This window comes from Orbicella faveolata, unplaced genomic scaffold, assembly GCF_042242905.1.
Source record: "Orbicella faveolata isolate gen_17 unplaced genomic scaffold, um_ofav_v1 contig_25, whole genome shotgun sequence".
NCBI classification, from domain to species: Eukaryota; Metazoa; Cnidaria; class Anthozoa; order Scleractinia; family Merulinidae; genus Orbicella; species Orbicella faveolata.
The window spans coordinates 5,826,505-5,843,865 of NW_028301553.1; the positions used below are offsets into that span (position 1 = coordinate 5,826,505).

General features: G+C 37.7%; 1 protein-coding gene across 1 annotated transcript; it reads right to left on the bottom strand.

The window, feature by feature from the left end:
- Window position 1: 1 nt before the first annotated feature.
- Window positions 2–16,220, bottom strand: LOC149108721 (uncharacterized). Its single transcript, XM_089293822.1, has 8 exons — window positions 15,636–16,220; window positions 15,456–15,536; window positions 13,761–13,801; window positions 5,807–5,953; window positions 5,239–5,366; window positions 4,125–4,269; window positions 3,759–3,840; window positions 2–3,435 (listed from the first exon to the last, which is right to left on the bottom strand). Exons 3-8 carry the CDS (start codon window positions 13,770–13,772, stop codon window positions 2–4), a joined length of 3,948 nt encoding a protein of 1,315 aa, XP_089149948.1. The 5' UTR covers window positions 13,773–13,801; window positions 15,456–15,536; window positions 15,636–16,220.
- Window positions 16,221–17,361: the final 1,141 nt, after the last annotated feature.

Below are 17,361 nucleotides of genomic sequence, written 5' to 3' on the forward strand. Positions count from 1 at the left end.
GTCATGTTTTGTGTAACTTGGCAATCATTTTTATGAGTGGTATGTATTTGTGATTGACATTTCCTTTAAGTTTTCCCACGAGGTTGGTGAGAACTGTGACTTGCACGGGTTTTTTTATGTCTATATCCTCTCTAAACAATGCAAGTAAGTCAACAATCAGTTTCTCTTGATAACCATGTTTGCAACTGTTATGCAGCATCTCCTCCCAGCTCAGCACATCTCTTTGCTGCATCCTTGTTACAACTGTTTTCTCCAAATTCCTCTTCTCTGAAGTTATTGTATGCAGTTTTTCCTTTAACTCAGTCTGTGTTGCATAATCAAGGCGAAAACCTCTTTTTCCTACTCTTCCTTCTCCCTTCTGTGTCAGTTTTGCTCGAGACCTTTTCTTGTGTAGATCCAACAGATAATGCTGAAGGTTGTAACAGTTATCACAAGTGAATGGGTGATTGATGTTTCCGCTAGGTTTACCAGAACATGGAGGGTCTAAACTCTTGATTGCTGCTTTGACTTGGATGCTTTTTCCATCATAATTAACTTTCCTGTTAACTGTTACATATGCTGCCCTGCTTGATCTACTCTCAGTCAACTTTGCGGCTTCCTCTGCATGTATCTCTTTCCATCCTGCCCATGTTAAACATTTTTCATGTCCAACCTTGTGGAAGCACTGGAACTTTCCTTTACTCCTTTCTCGTTGAAACAATGTTTTGGCTGTCATCCGTCTTATACCAGAACTGTCTTTGTAGGATTCCACTATTTCTTGATTTTCGAAGAAGCCAAGACAATGTGCAACCTTACTTGTAGTGTTGGACTCATTCAGTTTTAGGGCCTGGAAAATAGTTCTCTGTTGTGTTTGGCGAACATCCCTATTGACGTTCGATTCCACCATTGTGACTGTTGCAGAAGAGCCACTGAAGTATGCTAATGCCAACTGGTGCAGACGGAGCTTATGGTGTATCATGGCCTGCGAGATTCCATCTAGATCTTTACCTCCACAACTAGACACTTTTGAGAAAACACCTTGTCTGGTACATCTTTCTTGGTAGAGAGGGCACACCACACATTGTATAGAGAATCTGGTTCGATTCCTAATGGAGCTGTAGCATGTACCAGTGAACTGTGGCAGGACATCACTAGGGAAAGTTAAGCTGCTAAAATCTTTTGCTGCAGCGTTGCACACCTGAACTGGTGGGAAGGCCTTGATCAGGAATGCCCTCAGACAGTTGTTTGAGTGGCTGGTTGAGTAACCAGATGACTGGTAAATCGCCATCCTTTCTTCACTGTTTACTCGTGGCAGTGGTTTAGGAACGGAAAAAGACAAGTACTGTTTAAAATTCTGGCAATCTAACTCTTGAGGCTTTAGATCCTTGACATTTGCATTGTTCCACTGTCTACTTGACAGCATTACCTTGTTACAAAACATATCCTCAGCACTAGCAATAGTACATGTGTGTTTTAGTGTTACTTCATCTGCCTGATCCATATCATCTGAATCAAGGTCGCCATCACATTTCATTTTCATTGCATTCAGGTCCCACCAAGTTTGCTCTTTCTCAGTGTCAATTGTTACACCTTCAATATCTTCACTGACGGCTTTGCTGTTGACATTCCTTTCTTTTTCATCTTCTCTTCCTATCTTGTCTTCTTTGTTTCCACCAGTTTGCTCTATCTCAGTGTCAATTGTTACACCTACAATATCGTCACTGACCGCTCCACCATGGACATTCCTTTCTTCTTCATCTTCTACTCCTATCTTCTCTTCTTTGTTTCCACCAGTTTGCTCTATCGCAGTGTCAGTCATGACACCTTCAATATCTTCACTAACTGCTCCACCATTGACATTCCTTATATTTGCATCTTCTCTTCCTATTTTGTCTTCTTTGTATCCACCAGTTTGCTCTTTCTCAGTGTCAATTGTTACATGTTCAATATCTACACTGACTGCTACACCACCAGCATTCCTTTCATTTTCATCTTCTACTCCTATCTTCTCTTCTTTGTTTCCACCAGTTTGCTCTATCTCAGTGTCAGTCATGGCACCTTCAGTATCTTCACTAACTGCTCCACCGTTGACATTCCTTATATTTGCATCTTCTCTTCCTATTTTGTCTTCTTTGTATCCACCAGTTTGCTCTTTCTCTGTGTCGATTGTTACATCTTCAATATCTTCACTGACCCCTCCACCGCGAGCATTCCTTTCATTTTCATCTTCTACTCCTAACTTCTCTTCTTTGTTTCCACCAGTTTGCTCTATCTCAGTGTCAGTCATTACACCTTCAATATCTCCACTGACTGCTCCACCATGGGCATTCCTTTCATTTGCATCTTCTCTTCTTATCTCTCTACCTTTGACATTCTTGTTATTTGTCATTTGCATCTTCTCTTCCTTTTCTTTGTTTCCACCAGTTTGCTCTATCTCAGTGTCAATAATTACACCTTTAATATAGTCACTGACTGCACCACCATGGACATTCCTTTCTTCTTCATCTTCTACTCCTAACGTCTCTTCTTTGTTTCCACCAGTTTGCTCTTTCTCAGTGTCAATTGTTACACCTTTAGTATCTTCACTGACTGCTCCACCACAAGCATTCCTTTCATTTGCATCTTCTACTCCTAACTTCTCTTCTTTGTTTCCACCAGTTTGCTCTTTCTCAGTGTCAATTGTTACACCTTTAGTATCTTCACTGACTGCCCCACCATGGGCATTCCTTTCATTTGCATCTTCTCTTCTTATCTTGTCTTTTTTGTTTTCACCAGTTTGCTCAATCTCAGTGTCAGTCATTACACCTTCAATATCTTCACTGACTGCTCCACTGTTGACATTCCTTTCATTTTCATCTTCTCTTCCTATCTTGTTTTCTTTGTTTCCACCAGTTTGGTCTATCTCAGAGTCAGTCACTACACCTTCAATATCTTCACTGACTGCTTCACTGTTGACATTCCTTTCATTTTCATCTTCTCTTCCTATCTTGTCTTCTTTATTTCCACCAGTTTTCTCTACCTCAGTGTCAATTGTTACACCTTCAATATCTTCACTGACCACTCCACTGTTGACATTCCTTTCATTTTCACCTTCTCTGCTATCATTTTTAATTTCACATTTCATTTCTGTTGAATTGCGGTCTCTTGCTGATTGTGCAGCATTACTACCTGGTCGCACCCCTCTTTTCTGCAGCCCTCTTTTCTGCAGCCCTCTTATTTGTTTCTTCGATTTAAGATTAACTGTCATGAACTCTGGGATCTTTCCAAAGATATTGCGGCCTATTATCTCAAAAAAAATTCTTTTATTGGATGCAGTGTCTGAAACCTTGAAGTAGTCGATGGCTTCTCTGAAAAGGTTGTCTTTCGAAATGTACCAGGATTTGTCTGTCTCCTCATAACTGCTGCACAACCACTCGGTTAGGGCTTCTAGAGAAAATTGGTTTTCTGTTTCTTTACCTAGAAAAAAAAATTGATCAGTTTTTTTAAGGTATCAGTTTATTCAAACCAAATTTGAGTTGTGAGTTTCTTATTCAACTTAACCAACAATAATCAATACCAACAGTAGTAGTTTATTGTGCAGTGAGTACAACATGTGTGGAAGTCAGCATTGGTTCTGCTAAGAGCATGATGAGGTTAAGTGACAAAATGAGCAAATGAATTTACCCCAGTATAATGAAAAAAATTAATTTTGCAACCAAATATTACTTTAACTTGTCCTTCAAAAAAATAACATTTTCTTAGATGCTAGTAGTTTATTTTGGTACACATTTGAATATTACCTCCTCCAAAGACAGGACCCTTTACCAGTGCTAAGGACATGACATCACATTTGAAGTCTGCTAGGTTATGAGCAGATGTAATCTGTAAGGAAATTGAAGTAGAATGAATTCAAAGGGCAGTTTTTTCCCTTACTTAAAATAGATCACTATTGTGTGGTAAAACAATTATGGTCTTTAGATTTGCTCTACAACATGATTTTGAAATTGTTGTCACAGATATTAGAAGAGAATTACACTACTTATTTTGTCCTGAGTGAATGCTCAGTTACTATGTCCCATCCTTGGGGAATTTCTCAAGTCATCACTCAGAGGTCTATGGCCAGTCATGGCTGGGTACCCACAGTGGCTATTTGGTTATTGACCTACCAGTGTGTCCTGATAAAACAGTCTCTGGTTCCGGGGTGGAATCTCTGTTAGGGTATACAGTTTTAATTGAAGTTGCTCAACACTTGTATGGCTTGGTAGACACATTTTTATTGTATACTGGGTATGAAACACTATAAATGTCATCCTATTAATAAACAAAAACAAACTGTATGTAAGCTAAGGAACCCATTTAGCAGTACCCTGTTATAATAGTACAGTGGATACCTCTTTGCTGGTTTATCACAATATGGGAACTAATTTGTTGTTCAAACAGCCTGTTGTCCTGCTGAAAAACTTTACAGGATCTTTTAGGATCTTACAACTATTATAACTTTTTAACACTTGCTTAAGATCCTTAAAGATAATGTTCTTGACCAGATCTTTGAGGATCTTGGTTAAGATGCTCGAGGATCCTTGAAAGATTCTCACTTGTGTGGCCCTGTGAACCTGCATGCTTGCCCACCGCATTGCGAATCTGGCACAATTTGTTTTTTTCCTCAATCACTACATGAACACATATAAAATAACCTCAGACTCAAGATACATCTGAGAAATGTACACTGTAGTTCCAGGGAATAATTATACTGAATAAACCAATGCTAGCTAAGCATTCCATTGAATGTACAACAATTTTTTTTGACATTATCCAGGGTTTTATCCTGGCCAATGTATCCCTGCCTTCATGGGATTTATTTAATCATTTACATGAAATGACTGAAAAGAAAAAGTAGATGGGAAGGTGAAATATGTTACCAGCTGGTTGCAGGTTAAAGCCGTTATGAGCCCAGAAAAAAATAATATATAGAAAAAATGTACACTTAATTGGCCACTCCCCATTGGGGCTTTTCAGGACCAATATGTAAACAATCAATGATAAATAAATATTGAAATAAACATAACTAGGTTGAGAATCCCAGCTGGCGGGAGTCATACCAGTTGGCTATAATTTACAAGTGTAGCCGAGAATTGAACTCGGAGCCACCGAGAACAACATCAGCTAGTGGTCAGAGCAGGATTTGAACCCGGGACCTACGGATTTCAATTCCAGTGCTCTAACCACGCAGCCAGACTGCCTCCACAAACATGAAAAAGACTGTTTGACTTGTACACTTACTTATCGACAGGATGAGAATCATCTTCAGAAAATGAATCTAATACAGGAGAATCAAAGTCTAGTGTGCTCCCATATGTGTCAGATGGAGGTAATCTCTTGCATTTCTTTCTGCTTACATGGGCTTTAGCCTATGACCAGATACAAATTAAATTAATTATGCTTTACATCACATGTCAAGCATGGTAACTTATGCACAACACTTTTTTTCAGAGAAGAATTGGAAAATGTGACTGCAAAAGGAAACAATGTGACCAAGATTATTCGGACTTAAAATATCAAATCTGCAGAATACTATCAATAAATTACGGCCTTCCTCGAGTTTTTTCATAACTATCGAAAGTTTACCCTTAATTTTCCACCAATGTCTTCAAAACATAAGGTGTTTCCTTGGTTGCTAAAATAATTAAGTGTTGGTTAATTCACTCTGAAGCACGTAAAAAAAACCCTCCTCTTGAATAAGTAACAGTGGTACGGAATGTCATTTTCTAAATAAACCCCTGGAGAAGAAGGTATTTGAGCATTTACAAAAACAATGCCTTCATGATAGTTTGCTGACATGATAATTTACCTTTCCATTTTTATGGTTTGAGGGTATACAACTTGCTGGGGACTTGTTTCTTTTCCTCAACTTTTTTGAAGATTTGGGTAGGAATATATAGCTTGGCTCTGGTTTACGGAAAAATTTTCTGTATGCCACCAAATCAGTAGGATATTGCTGTAAACAGACAAAGAAAATTAAGCAAATGACCACTAAAAGATTCAGATACAAATATAGTAGATAGCTTATACTTATGGTGTAGAAATTGAAGTTAGTCAGTGTGCAAGAGACAACATTTGGTTAATTTGTTACAAGTTCCTTTTAAGCATAGAATTACTTTGTCTATATTTTTCTCAGTAAGGGTTTTATCCTTAAACTTTATGACCGAATTATATATTGTGTCATTGGCTATTCACAGAAAACAACTGTGAAGAAATAACTAACAAGTAAATGAAATAATCAGATGGGCAGAAAATCACTCTTTTCTTGCCCACCCCATGAGACTTCAACTAAGGGTGGCATCAGAAATATAAAAGCTACATTTCTTGCATCAGAACAATATGGCCATGCCACAAATTAATTAAAATTTTAAAAGTATCAAGGTAATTGTTATAAAGGTGTTTTTGTTTAGACTGTCTTGTTTTTGTGGCATAAAACTGACTTCAGTCAACAATTCAGTTGGTAGAGCAGGTCATGGGTTGCCTTGGAATTCAATTCAATCCTGAAATTTTTTTAAGCTGCTTTGTTTCTGCAGCTTACAAAGTAGCATACATAAATAAATTGAGATGATATTTCATGAAATGATGTTTCATCACTTTTACCCAAAAGTGTGCTCTCCTGACTCTTTACAAGAAAGATTTAAATCATCGGCATTGATGTAGTAGTTTTAAACCAAAAGACTCACTTTATGAGCTACATGTATTATAATTGGAGGGCTAGATTTTGAGTAAAAAATGGTGAAGTTCTTTCAATGAAAGCCTACACATACAGCAATGTATATATTAATGGCAGATATATGTGAAACTGGCTTGACTTTTTTTTTCCTTTATACTATATATGACTTCATTGCAAGGTTTTGTTACACCAGGTATTATTAGACCTCATTAACCAAGACCTGGGTCCTTGGCGATCAGATAATTAAGTGACAACGAAAAGTTACTTGCCCAGGAGGAAAATCTACTAGTCCCGGACAAACGGACGGCACTTTTTTCAAGCCCTGTGATAAATAGTGTGTGTTTTTGGGACCATTCATACACTAAATGATATCAATAATTTCTGGGACAAGTTTAGTGTTAATTATTGATTGATCGTTAATTGACTAGCCTAAATCAGTGCAGCATGTCCAGTTCCTATTATTTCCCCTTATTTTTTGAGCAGTTTCCTATTTCTTCTATTTTGTTGAAGTGAAACCTCCTATTTTTCCTTTTTTTGGCCAAGCATGTGTTACAAAATTAAAAATAGATTTAAGCCTTACTGGGTGTTTCAGATGTACATGTCGACTTATAATTAAACAATCGGTGTCATGACTTTGATGATATAAAATTAATCAACAAAACTGTTAGTGACAGTAATTCATTCTTTGTTCTCTGTTGCTTACTGGATTTCTTTCCATAAGTTAGACTTACTGTTTGAAACATATTTTTGCAATGATTTTCTTCTGCACCTCTTTTATCTACTACATTTATTAATGTAGTTCAGGTGACTTGTGTTAAAGTCAACAGATAATAACATTGTGCATTAAACCATGGAAAATATATTAGTTATCCATACATGTCCTTATGCCAAACTGTTGCATCACTGACTAAAGTGGCAGACTGACATAGCTGATGGGTTGCAGGGAAACTATCTTAGTCCATCAAAATAGCATTGATTTTCCTATTTTTTCAAAGAAAGTTCCTAATTTTCCTATTTTTTGCAATAACAAGTTTCCGATTTTCCTATGTTTCTGAACAACCATGCTGCTGAAACACACTGTCAGTGTCAAAATTAAACTTATGCTATTGATTGATTTAATTGACTGATTGAGAGTGCTTGATTGATTGATTGAATTGTTTATACTCCTTGGTCATTTTCATTGATAACATTAGCATTGTCTGGGACCATACAAATGGTTTTAACATAGCACATGAATTAATAACCAGTGCAGTACAATACAAGCTCTCCTGTGACCTGTATATTACATATTAAATTGTTATATAGCTGGCTTTTTTCCCACTTCATTACGCCCATTCATTGGCTAGTTAATGTTCACATGAAATACAACAATGAAACAGCTGTTTTCCGCCAAATGCCATGAGCGGGCAATATTGCAAAAACCATGACATCAAACAGGAAGCAGTTTACTGTTACCCGCGCAATGTTGACTGCTGTTGCATATCACTTGGCAATAAAGTGATTATTTGTTTTCTGTCGATTTGATCCATTTGTTTTGCTATACTGTAAATCTTCGCACTAGTGCCCCCCTCGAATAAGCGCCCCCTTTGAACAAGTGCCCTCTCGAATAAGCGCCCCTCCTATAGGCCAAAATTTACAATAAGTGCCCCCCTTCAAATGAGCGCCCCTTCCCCTCCCCCCATTTTGTGGACGACTAATACAAAGGATGTATACAGCAGTTTTCGTTGTGTAGTAATAGATTTGTGCATTGTTTCAGTTTGTGAACCGGCAAGTTAAAAAAAAAATTTCAAGTACCAATGGTGCCGCAATTTAAAGTTTAGGATCAGCTTTTTATGTTGACATACAGTTTATATTGTTGTTTACGCACAGATGATTTTTTAAAAAATGATCATGTCAGGCCGTGATTTGGGAAAAATTAAATAAGCACCCCTCTCTCCCCCCCCCCCCTTCTTCTCCTAAATTTGAAATAAGCGCCCCAGACGCTAATTCGAGGATTTACGGTATAAGAAATCACTTGATGAATCGAAACTCAATGTTTCCTTCGACTTTGTCTCGGGAAACATTGAAATTCTTGGGAAACAAAATTCACTCTCCCCCAAGGGGCCAGTCACTAACATAACTGTTAATAATAATTATAATATTGTTTTGACGGTCCCACTGGTAATAATAATACAAATAATAACAACAACAACAACAACAACAATATTTAAACAGGGTGCATTCATCACATCAGTGTTTTCCAAATTGGTGCAGCTGTCTTCCAATATTACACCACAAAAATATGGATTAGATTTACAAAAAACCTAGATAAAAACAAGAGTGAATTCCTCATTTCTCAAACCCCCAATGACTCAAACCAAAAGTTGTTTCCCTAGTACATGTAACTCCACTGTATACCTTTCATTTCGGTACAGTTTGCATTTACTATTATCATTATTATCTTTAAGAGTACTATTATCATTGTTGTTTTCATTTTTATTCTCATTAATTATTATAAATTTAAGAAATCGAATGTGGTTTATCGTGGTCTGCGCTCTTATCAACAACGATAACGTCATCACAGTGATCAAAATGTTGTGGACTCAAGAGGCGCAGCCAAGTGAGTCCACAACAAATCAATGTCAAAAAAAATGTTTTTTTTCAGAGTGCAAGCTGAAGAAGGCATTGCGTGACAACAGCAAATTACCTAATCAGATTGTGAGATTAATAGCAGTCGTGGTAAAATGATACATGTCCTCCTTGTATGTACATTTTGTAATTAGGCTGGGTAATTCAGTATCAACTGCAATAGAGTTTCAATTAATTATATGTCATGGTATTAGATATATTTTTAGTACTAAGGCCGGTATAATATGCAGCCCTTTACACCTACATGTACACATATGAACAGCTATGTGACTTTATAGAGACATACCTTTTTATGGCAACCAGATGGACAACATAACAATTTGCAATAAGCACAAAACAACACATTGCAGCACAAACTGTTTTCTGGGAAGCAACATTTCAAACTCAAAGTAACAGTAATTTACTACTTCATTTCATAGAGGCCAGAAACTTTCTGGGAACTGACTGGTCTGCTAGTTTTGTCCCTTATCAAGAACAGTCACTCATGGGAAGGTACTGATCACTTGGTTTCATAAGTCAGTTTCACCAATCAAAAAGCTACTTGAGACACTTTATCTTCACCAAGTGAACTTCAAAGTAACGGTATACATCTTTATCATGGAAAGTGATACGGGAACTTACTGGTCACTTGGTGGTAGTAATTTCTCATAATCATTTGGTGCCAATCAAAAAACTGCTTGAGACATTTTGTCTTCACCAAGTCAACTTTAAAGTAACGGTATACATCTTTACCATGGAAAGTGATACGGGAACTTACTGGTCACTGGGTGGTAGCAATTTCTCATAATCATTTGCTGCCAATCAAAAAACTGCTTGAGACATTTTGTCTTCACCAAGTCAACTTTAAAGTAACGGTATACATCTTTACCATGGAAAGTGATACGGGAACTTACTGGTCACTTGGTGGTAGTAATTTCTCATAATCATTTGCTGCCAATCAAAAAACTGCTTGAGACATTTTGTCTTCACCAAGTCAACTTTAAAGTAACGGTATACATCTTTACCATGGAAAGTGATACGGGAACTTACTGGTCACTTGGTGGTAGAAATTTCTCATAATCATTTGCTGCCAATCAAAAAACTGCTTGAGACATTTTGTCTTCACCAAGTCAACTTTAAAGTAACGGTATACATCTTTACCATGGAAAGTGATACGGGAACTTACTGGTCACTTGGTGGTAGTAATTTCTCATAATCATTTGCTGCCAATCAAAAAACTGCTTGAGACATTTTGTCTTCACCAAGTCAACTTTAAAGTAACGGTATACATCTTTACCATGGAAAGTGATACGGGAACTTACTGGTCACTTGGTGGTAGTAATTTCTCATAATCATTTGGTGCCAATCAAAAAACTGCTTGAGACATTTTGTCTTCACCAAGTCAACTTTAAAGTAACGGTATACATCTTTACCATGGAAAGTGAGACGGGAACTTACTGGTCACTTGGTGGTAGTAATTTCTCATAATCATTTGCTGCCAATCAAAAAACTGCTTGAGACATTTTGTCTTCACCAAGTCAACTTTAAAGTAACGGTATACATCTTTATCATGGAAAGTGATACGGGAACTTACTGGTCACTTGGTGGTAGAAATTTCTCATAATCATTTGGTGCCAATCAAAAAACTGCTTGAGACATTTTGTCTTCACCAAGTCAACTTTAAAGTAACAGTATACATCTACCATGGAAAGTGATACGGGAACTTACTGGTCACTTGGTGGTAGAAATTTCTCATAATCATTTGCTGCCAATCAAAAAACTGCTTGAGACATTTTGTCTTCACCAAGTCAACTTTAAAGTAACAGTATACATCTTTACCATGGAAAGTGATACGGGAACTTACTGGTCACTTGGTGGTAGTAATTTCTCATAATCATTTGCTGCCAATCAAAAAACTGCTTGAGACATTTTGTCTTCACCAAGTCAACTTTAAAGTAACGGTATACATCTTTACCATGGAAAGTGATACGGGAACTTACTGGTCACTTGGTGGTAGAAATTTCTCATAATCATTTGCTGCCAATCAAAAAACTGCTTGAGACATTTTGTCTTCACCAAGTCAACTTTAAAGTAACGGTATACATCTTTACCATGGAAAGTGATACGGGAACTTACTGGTCACTTGGTGGTAGAAATTTCTCATAATCATTTGCTGCCAATCAAAAAACTGCTTGAGACATTTTGTCTTCACCAAGTCAACTTTAAAGTAACGGTATACATCTTTACCATGGAAAGTGATACGGGAACTTACTGGTCACTTGGTGGTAGTAATTTCTCATAATCATTTGCTGCCAATCAAAAAACTGCTTGAGACATTTTGTCTTCACCAAGTCAACTTTAAAGTAACGGTATACATCTTTACCATGGAAAGTGATACGGGAACTTACCGGTCACTTGGTGGTAGAAATTTCTCATAATCATTTGGTGCCAATCAAAAAACTGCTTGAGACATTTTGTCTTCACCAAGTCAACTTTAAAGTAACGGTATACATCTTTACCATGGAAAGTGATACGGGAACTTACTGGTCACTTGGTGGTAGTAATTTCTCATAATCATTTGCTGCCAATCAAAAAACTGCTTGAGACATTTTGTCTTCACCAAGTCAACTTTAAAGTAACGGTATACATCTTTACCATGGAAAGTGATACGGGAACTTACTGGTCACTTGGTGGTAGTAATTTCTCATAATCATTTGGTGCCAATCAAAAAACTGCTTGAGACATTTTGTCTTCACCAAGTCAACTTTAAAGTAACGGTATACATCTTTACCATGGAAAGTGATACGGGAACTTACTGGTCACTTGGTGGTAGTACTTTCTCATAATCATTTGGTGCCAATCAAAAAACTGCTTGAGACATTTTGTCTTCACCAAGTCAACTTTAAAGTAACGGTATACATCTTTACCGTGGAAAGTGATACGGGAACTTACTGGTCACTTGGTGGTAGAAATTTCTCATAATCATTTGCTGCCAATCAAAAAACTGCTTGAGACATTTTGTCTTCACCAAGTCAACTTTAAAGTAACGGTATACATCTTTATCATGGAAAGTGATACGGGAACTTACTGGTCACTTGGTGGTAATAATTTCTAATCGTTTTTGCCAATGAAAAAGCTACTTATGATATTTCGTCTTCACCAAGTGAACTTCAAAGTAACGGTATACATCTTGATCATGAATAGTGATACGGGAACTTACTGGTCACTTGGTGGTAGTAATTTCTCATAATCATAGGGTGCCAATCAAAAAACCACTTGAGACATTTTGTCTTCACCAAGTGAACTTTAAAGTAACGGTATACATCTTTATCATGAAAAGTGATATGGGAACTTACTGGTCACTTGGTGGTAGTAATTTCTCATAATCATTCGGTGCCAATGAAAAAGCTACTTGTGATATTTTGTCTTTAATTTCATAAGTCAGTTTCGTTAATCAAAAAGCTACTTGAGACATTTTGTCTTCACCAAGTGAACTTCAAAGTAACGGTATACATCTTTATCATGAAAAGTGATACGGGAACTTACTGGTCACTTGGTGGTAGTACTTTCTCATAATCATTTGCTGCCAATCAAAAAACTGCTTGAGACATTTTGTCTTCACCAAGTCAACTTTAAAGTAACGGTATACATCTTTATCATGGAAAGTGATACGGGAACTTACTGGTCACTTGGTGGTAATAATTTCTAATCGTTTTTGCCAATGAAAAAGCTACTTATGATATTTCGTCTTCACCAAGTGAACTTCAAAGTAACGGTATACATCTTGATCATGAATAGTGATACGGGAACTTACTGGTCACTTGGTGGTAGTAATTTCTCATAATCATAGGGTGCCAATCAAAAAACCACTTGAGACATTTTGTCTTCACCAAGTGAACTTTAAAGTAACGGTATACATCTTTATCATGAAAAGTGATATGGGAACTTACTGGTCACTTGGTGGTAGTAATTTCTCATAATCATTCGGTGTCAATGAAAAAGCTACTTGTGATATTTTGTCTTTAATTTCATAAGTCAGTTTCGTTAATCAAAAAGCTACTTGAGACATTTTGTCTTCACCAAGTGAACTTCAAAGTAACGGTATACATCTTTATCATGAAAAGTGATACGGGAACTTACTGGTCACTTGGTGGTAGGAATTTCAGATCATTGGTACCAATCAAAGAGCTGCTTGAGACATTTTGTTTTCACCATGAGAAATTACAAGCGGTAATGGTATACATCGTAATCATGACAAGTGATACGGGAACTTACTGGTCACTTGGTGGTAGTAAGCTTTTGTAATAATTTTTGCTTATTAAAAAGGTGCTTTTGTGTTCATCATGTGAATCTCTCTTATTTTAAGTTACGGTTATCATCTTTGTCATGAATACTTGACATGAAAAGTGACATTATCCAGGAAATGCACTGACGAAAAGATCACAACAGTAGTCTTATCTCAAATTTTTATTGTGCTACTCACCTTGGAAAACATGATTCAGAACCATCCCCTAGGATTTGGGCCTGTGATTGAGGCAAAATATAATATGAGGTATTATTATTATTATTATTATTATTATTATTATTATTATTATTATTTCTGAATTTGTACCCTATACATGTAAGATCCAAGTTCCTTTTTATTATTATTATCAGTATCATTATCATTACCATTACCATTACCATTATCATTATCATTATCATTATCATTATCATTATCATTATCATTATTATTATTATTAATATTATTATTATGTCAGCATTAGTCAAGGTACAGAGAAAATTTAATACTCGGACTTTCGTAGGAAAACCCCAGCCATAGCCTTTTTGTCTTGTACGATGATTCTGTTTTAGTTTAGTGCGTGAACTTGCAGTTTAATGGTCACCCTCTTCTAAGCGGTCATTTCTTCTGAGAGGCCAGTTCCAGGTCCTAAAATGTTCACGTTATCAGTTTATGGTCAATGTGACCAGTAATATCTGTAATTGATAATTTCACTTTTCAAGAGCGGACGGTGAATTTACAGAAGTTGTCCACGTTCTTGCGTGATTGACATCTTGTGGTCATCAAATAATTTTGGATTTTAAAATGGCGGAGACGTTGACCAAATTGAAAATTGGTTGCAATAAGACTTTTCATAATTTTCAGCAAAGCCGAACGAATTTATTCAGCCTAGTTCGGATGGGTCCTATTGAAGTAAATGTTCCTGACTACTGAGTACGAAAATTCGAATTGGGGTTTTGTTCACTTTCCGTGCCATCGTCGAAACTGGGTCTCCATTTCCGGTAACAACTCAGGGATGCAAAATACATTGTCTACCAAAACCAATTGTGCGAAAAAACGCGCATTAACAAACGGAAACCCGTGAGAAAAAATAATGACGATTTTTGAGTTTAACATGATTACCTTCAGCTCTTTTCTGGCATGTGACAAGGCATGCCCTGATGTATTTTCCCTTCTAAATCGCAAAGTACAGTTATTAGATCCGTAAAAACCATAACTTCCACAAAGGCACAAATAAGCCCGAATAAAGATATAACACATATGAGAAGAATCCTGCCTGGCCGTTGTTAGATCAGAATTGTTTCTTGAATTGGCACCGTGCCTTTAGATCAGTCGAAGTAGAGTGGGACAGTAGAGTGTTGGTTAACACCTATTCCCGGGCAACGTTTCGGCTATACCAAAAGGCAATAACAGGGAATCAGCTTTCGGTTCTATAAAGAACACAATCGGACAGTAAAGAAACTGATGGAACAATACTTTCTTACGCCGGGGAAAAAATAATCAACAATCATTACACTATCTCGTTTTGTCAGAAAAGGCAGATGTGTTTCCATAGTCTGCATAGTTCATGTTCGCATTGAAAGTACCAGTACCAGGATTTGATTTTACTCAGTGGTCGTGACAGAAATTGCACTTGGAAGTAAGATCACAGTAGATAAAGAGACAACTTCGAAAGCCCTTCCAAGTTCGAAAACATTTTAGACCCTTTTGTGGTCTTGCCTTTGACCAGCTCAATGAAGCTGTACTTTCGGCAGTTCGGGTGCGTTTGAAATACAATAATTGCGAATACGGTTTGAAAAACAGTGCCGGCTTTTCCCGCGGACTTTGCTTAACGTTGGCAATATTAAATATAATAATTTATAGGCTCATTTATTTACAACTCGAAGTAGTTCTTACCTCAACCTCAGGCAGCAAACGCTCCAACAACGGGTCGGCAAATCCTGACCGCGCTTCCCACCGTTGGACACAAAGTATACACTAAACATAGGGGAACGATCAGAACGATGTTAATTACAAAATATTTTGACGCTGCAGCGTCGAGCAAAAAATTGCAAAATGTGAACAGACTCTACGTACCGAGAAACGTAATTTCCAGATGACCAGATGTATCTAGGCAGAATATGACAGCTATGATAATTTTCCGCGACCAGATCAACGGATACAACTCAACGTGGGAAAGGGAGCGTCAAAGGATAAGAACAACGATCTAATTTCACTAAAAATGACAGCAGAACAGACCACTATTGTTTGCAGGTAAGTAAAATTTTAATAAACAACTAATTCTCATTTTTCAAACAAAAAAAGGTTCTCTACGCAGTCAGAGGATCAAGTTGCACACCTCAGTTCACAGTAATCGCGTTTCCAGCCAGAATTAATTTACAACATTTACAAGATGGATATTTAAGCTTTACTTGATTTTTTACTGGTAAACACTGTGTGTGTGCGAGCGCCGCTCAAGATAACAGAAAGATAACAGAGGTAAAAGTTCGATTTTACCATGTGATCAGGCATGGTTTAAGTCGGTAATCGAGGTCGAGATGACAGATACATCCGCTTGCGGTCGCATATTATTTCACATCCCGTGGTGTCCAGATTGCGTCGGTCTCATTCTATCACGTTTTCCGGCAACATTTGTTTTCAATTTACGTACGAGTCATGGCAAAACACAAAGACATTGGTTATTCCTTGTTTGCCAAATCCGGACCAATCACTCGGACAATATTCAAACGTGCATCTAGATATTTTGAAGTTATCTTTCCACCATTCTACGAAATTTCCGTGTAAGGCCCTCTACACGACCCCGGGTGGTTTTTCCTCCGGTTGAATCGCCGCGGCGGGCAACCCTTTTACAGTCAAATTTTTATAAGCGTTTACATGAAAGCAGTAGTCAAGCCGGGTCAGCCCCCCTTGCCGGGTAACCCTTGTCGAGACTCGGGTTGACCCGGCGAGAAGGGTTGAAATTTCGTCAATTCTTAGATGTAAACAGTGGCCTAAAAGCTCATGGTTGGAACTTTCAGTCAAATAACCATTTGTTTCACTTTTCTTTGGGTTCCATCAGGACCTACCACCATCCGTTATACCTGTTATACTTTCAATTTTTTTGTTGTTTGTTTGTTTGTCATCTTTCTAGCCCATGTTTTCAGTTTTTGATCTGTATAAAGGCTGGCCCGGGTCAGGCTCGACGTTCCCTGGGTACCAGAGGTTTTTACTCGCGCGAGGCAAACGAAAATACTTCGCTTCGCTTCGGCTGCCGGAGGCCGTAGCCACGATCGGCGAAGTCGCGAGAAAAAGCCCGGAAAACCTCTGATACAGAACGGTTTCATTCACTGTTCTCGTTGAACTTTGATCAATTTTATTAGGTTACATTTAAACCAATCACAGCGAGCATCGCCCACTGTGATCACATGGACCGGCACGTGAAGACATGACACTGATGATACATTCGCGTGACATGACAGATCTGCTTTGGTTCGAATTCATGGTTTCTGCGGGACTAAAACCTACGTTATACTCCCGTGAAAAAGGTTCCTAATTCGAAGTCTTCGCTGTCGTGCCGTTTATTTGACGCTACTGTTGTGTGTAATGGTGGATATTACAGCCTTGTATCTGGAAATGCTCAACAACTGAATCTCTCTTTTAGCGCTTTTCACTGTCGAGAATAGGCTCGATTTCCGCCGCTTTCTCGAGTCCGGTCTACGTTCCTCCCCGAGAAGAGACGGCTGGACGCGTGAGCGGCAAAGCATGTCTGTGACGTCTCAAAATAATGTAATTCTTGCGACGCTTCAGGTGGCCGGAAATGTCA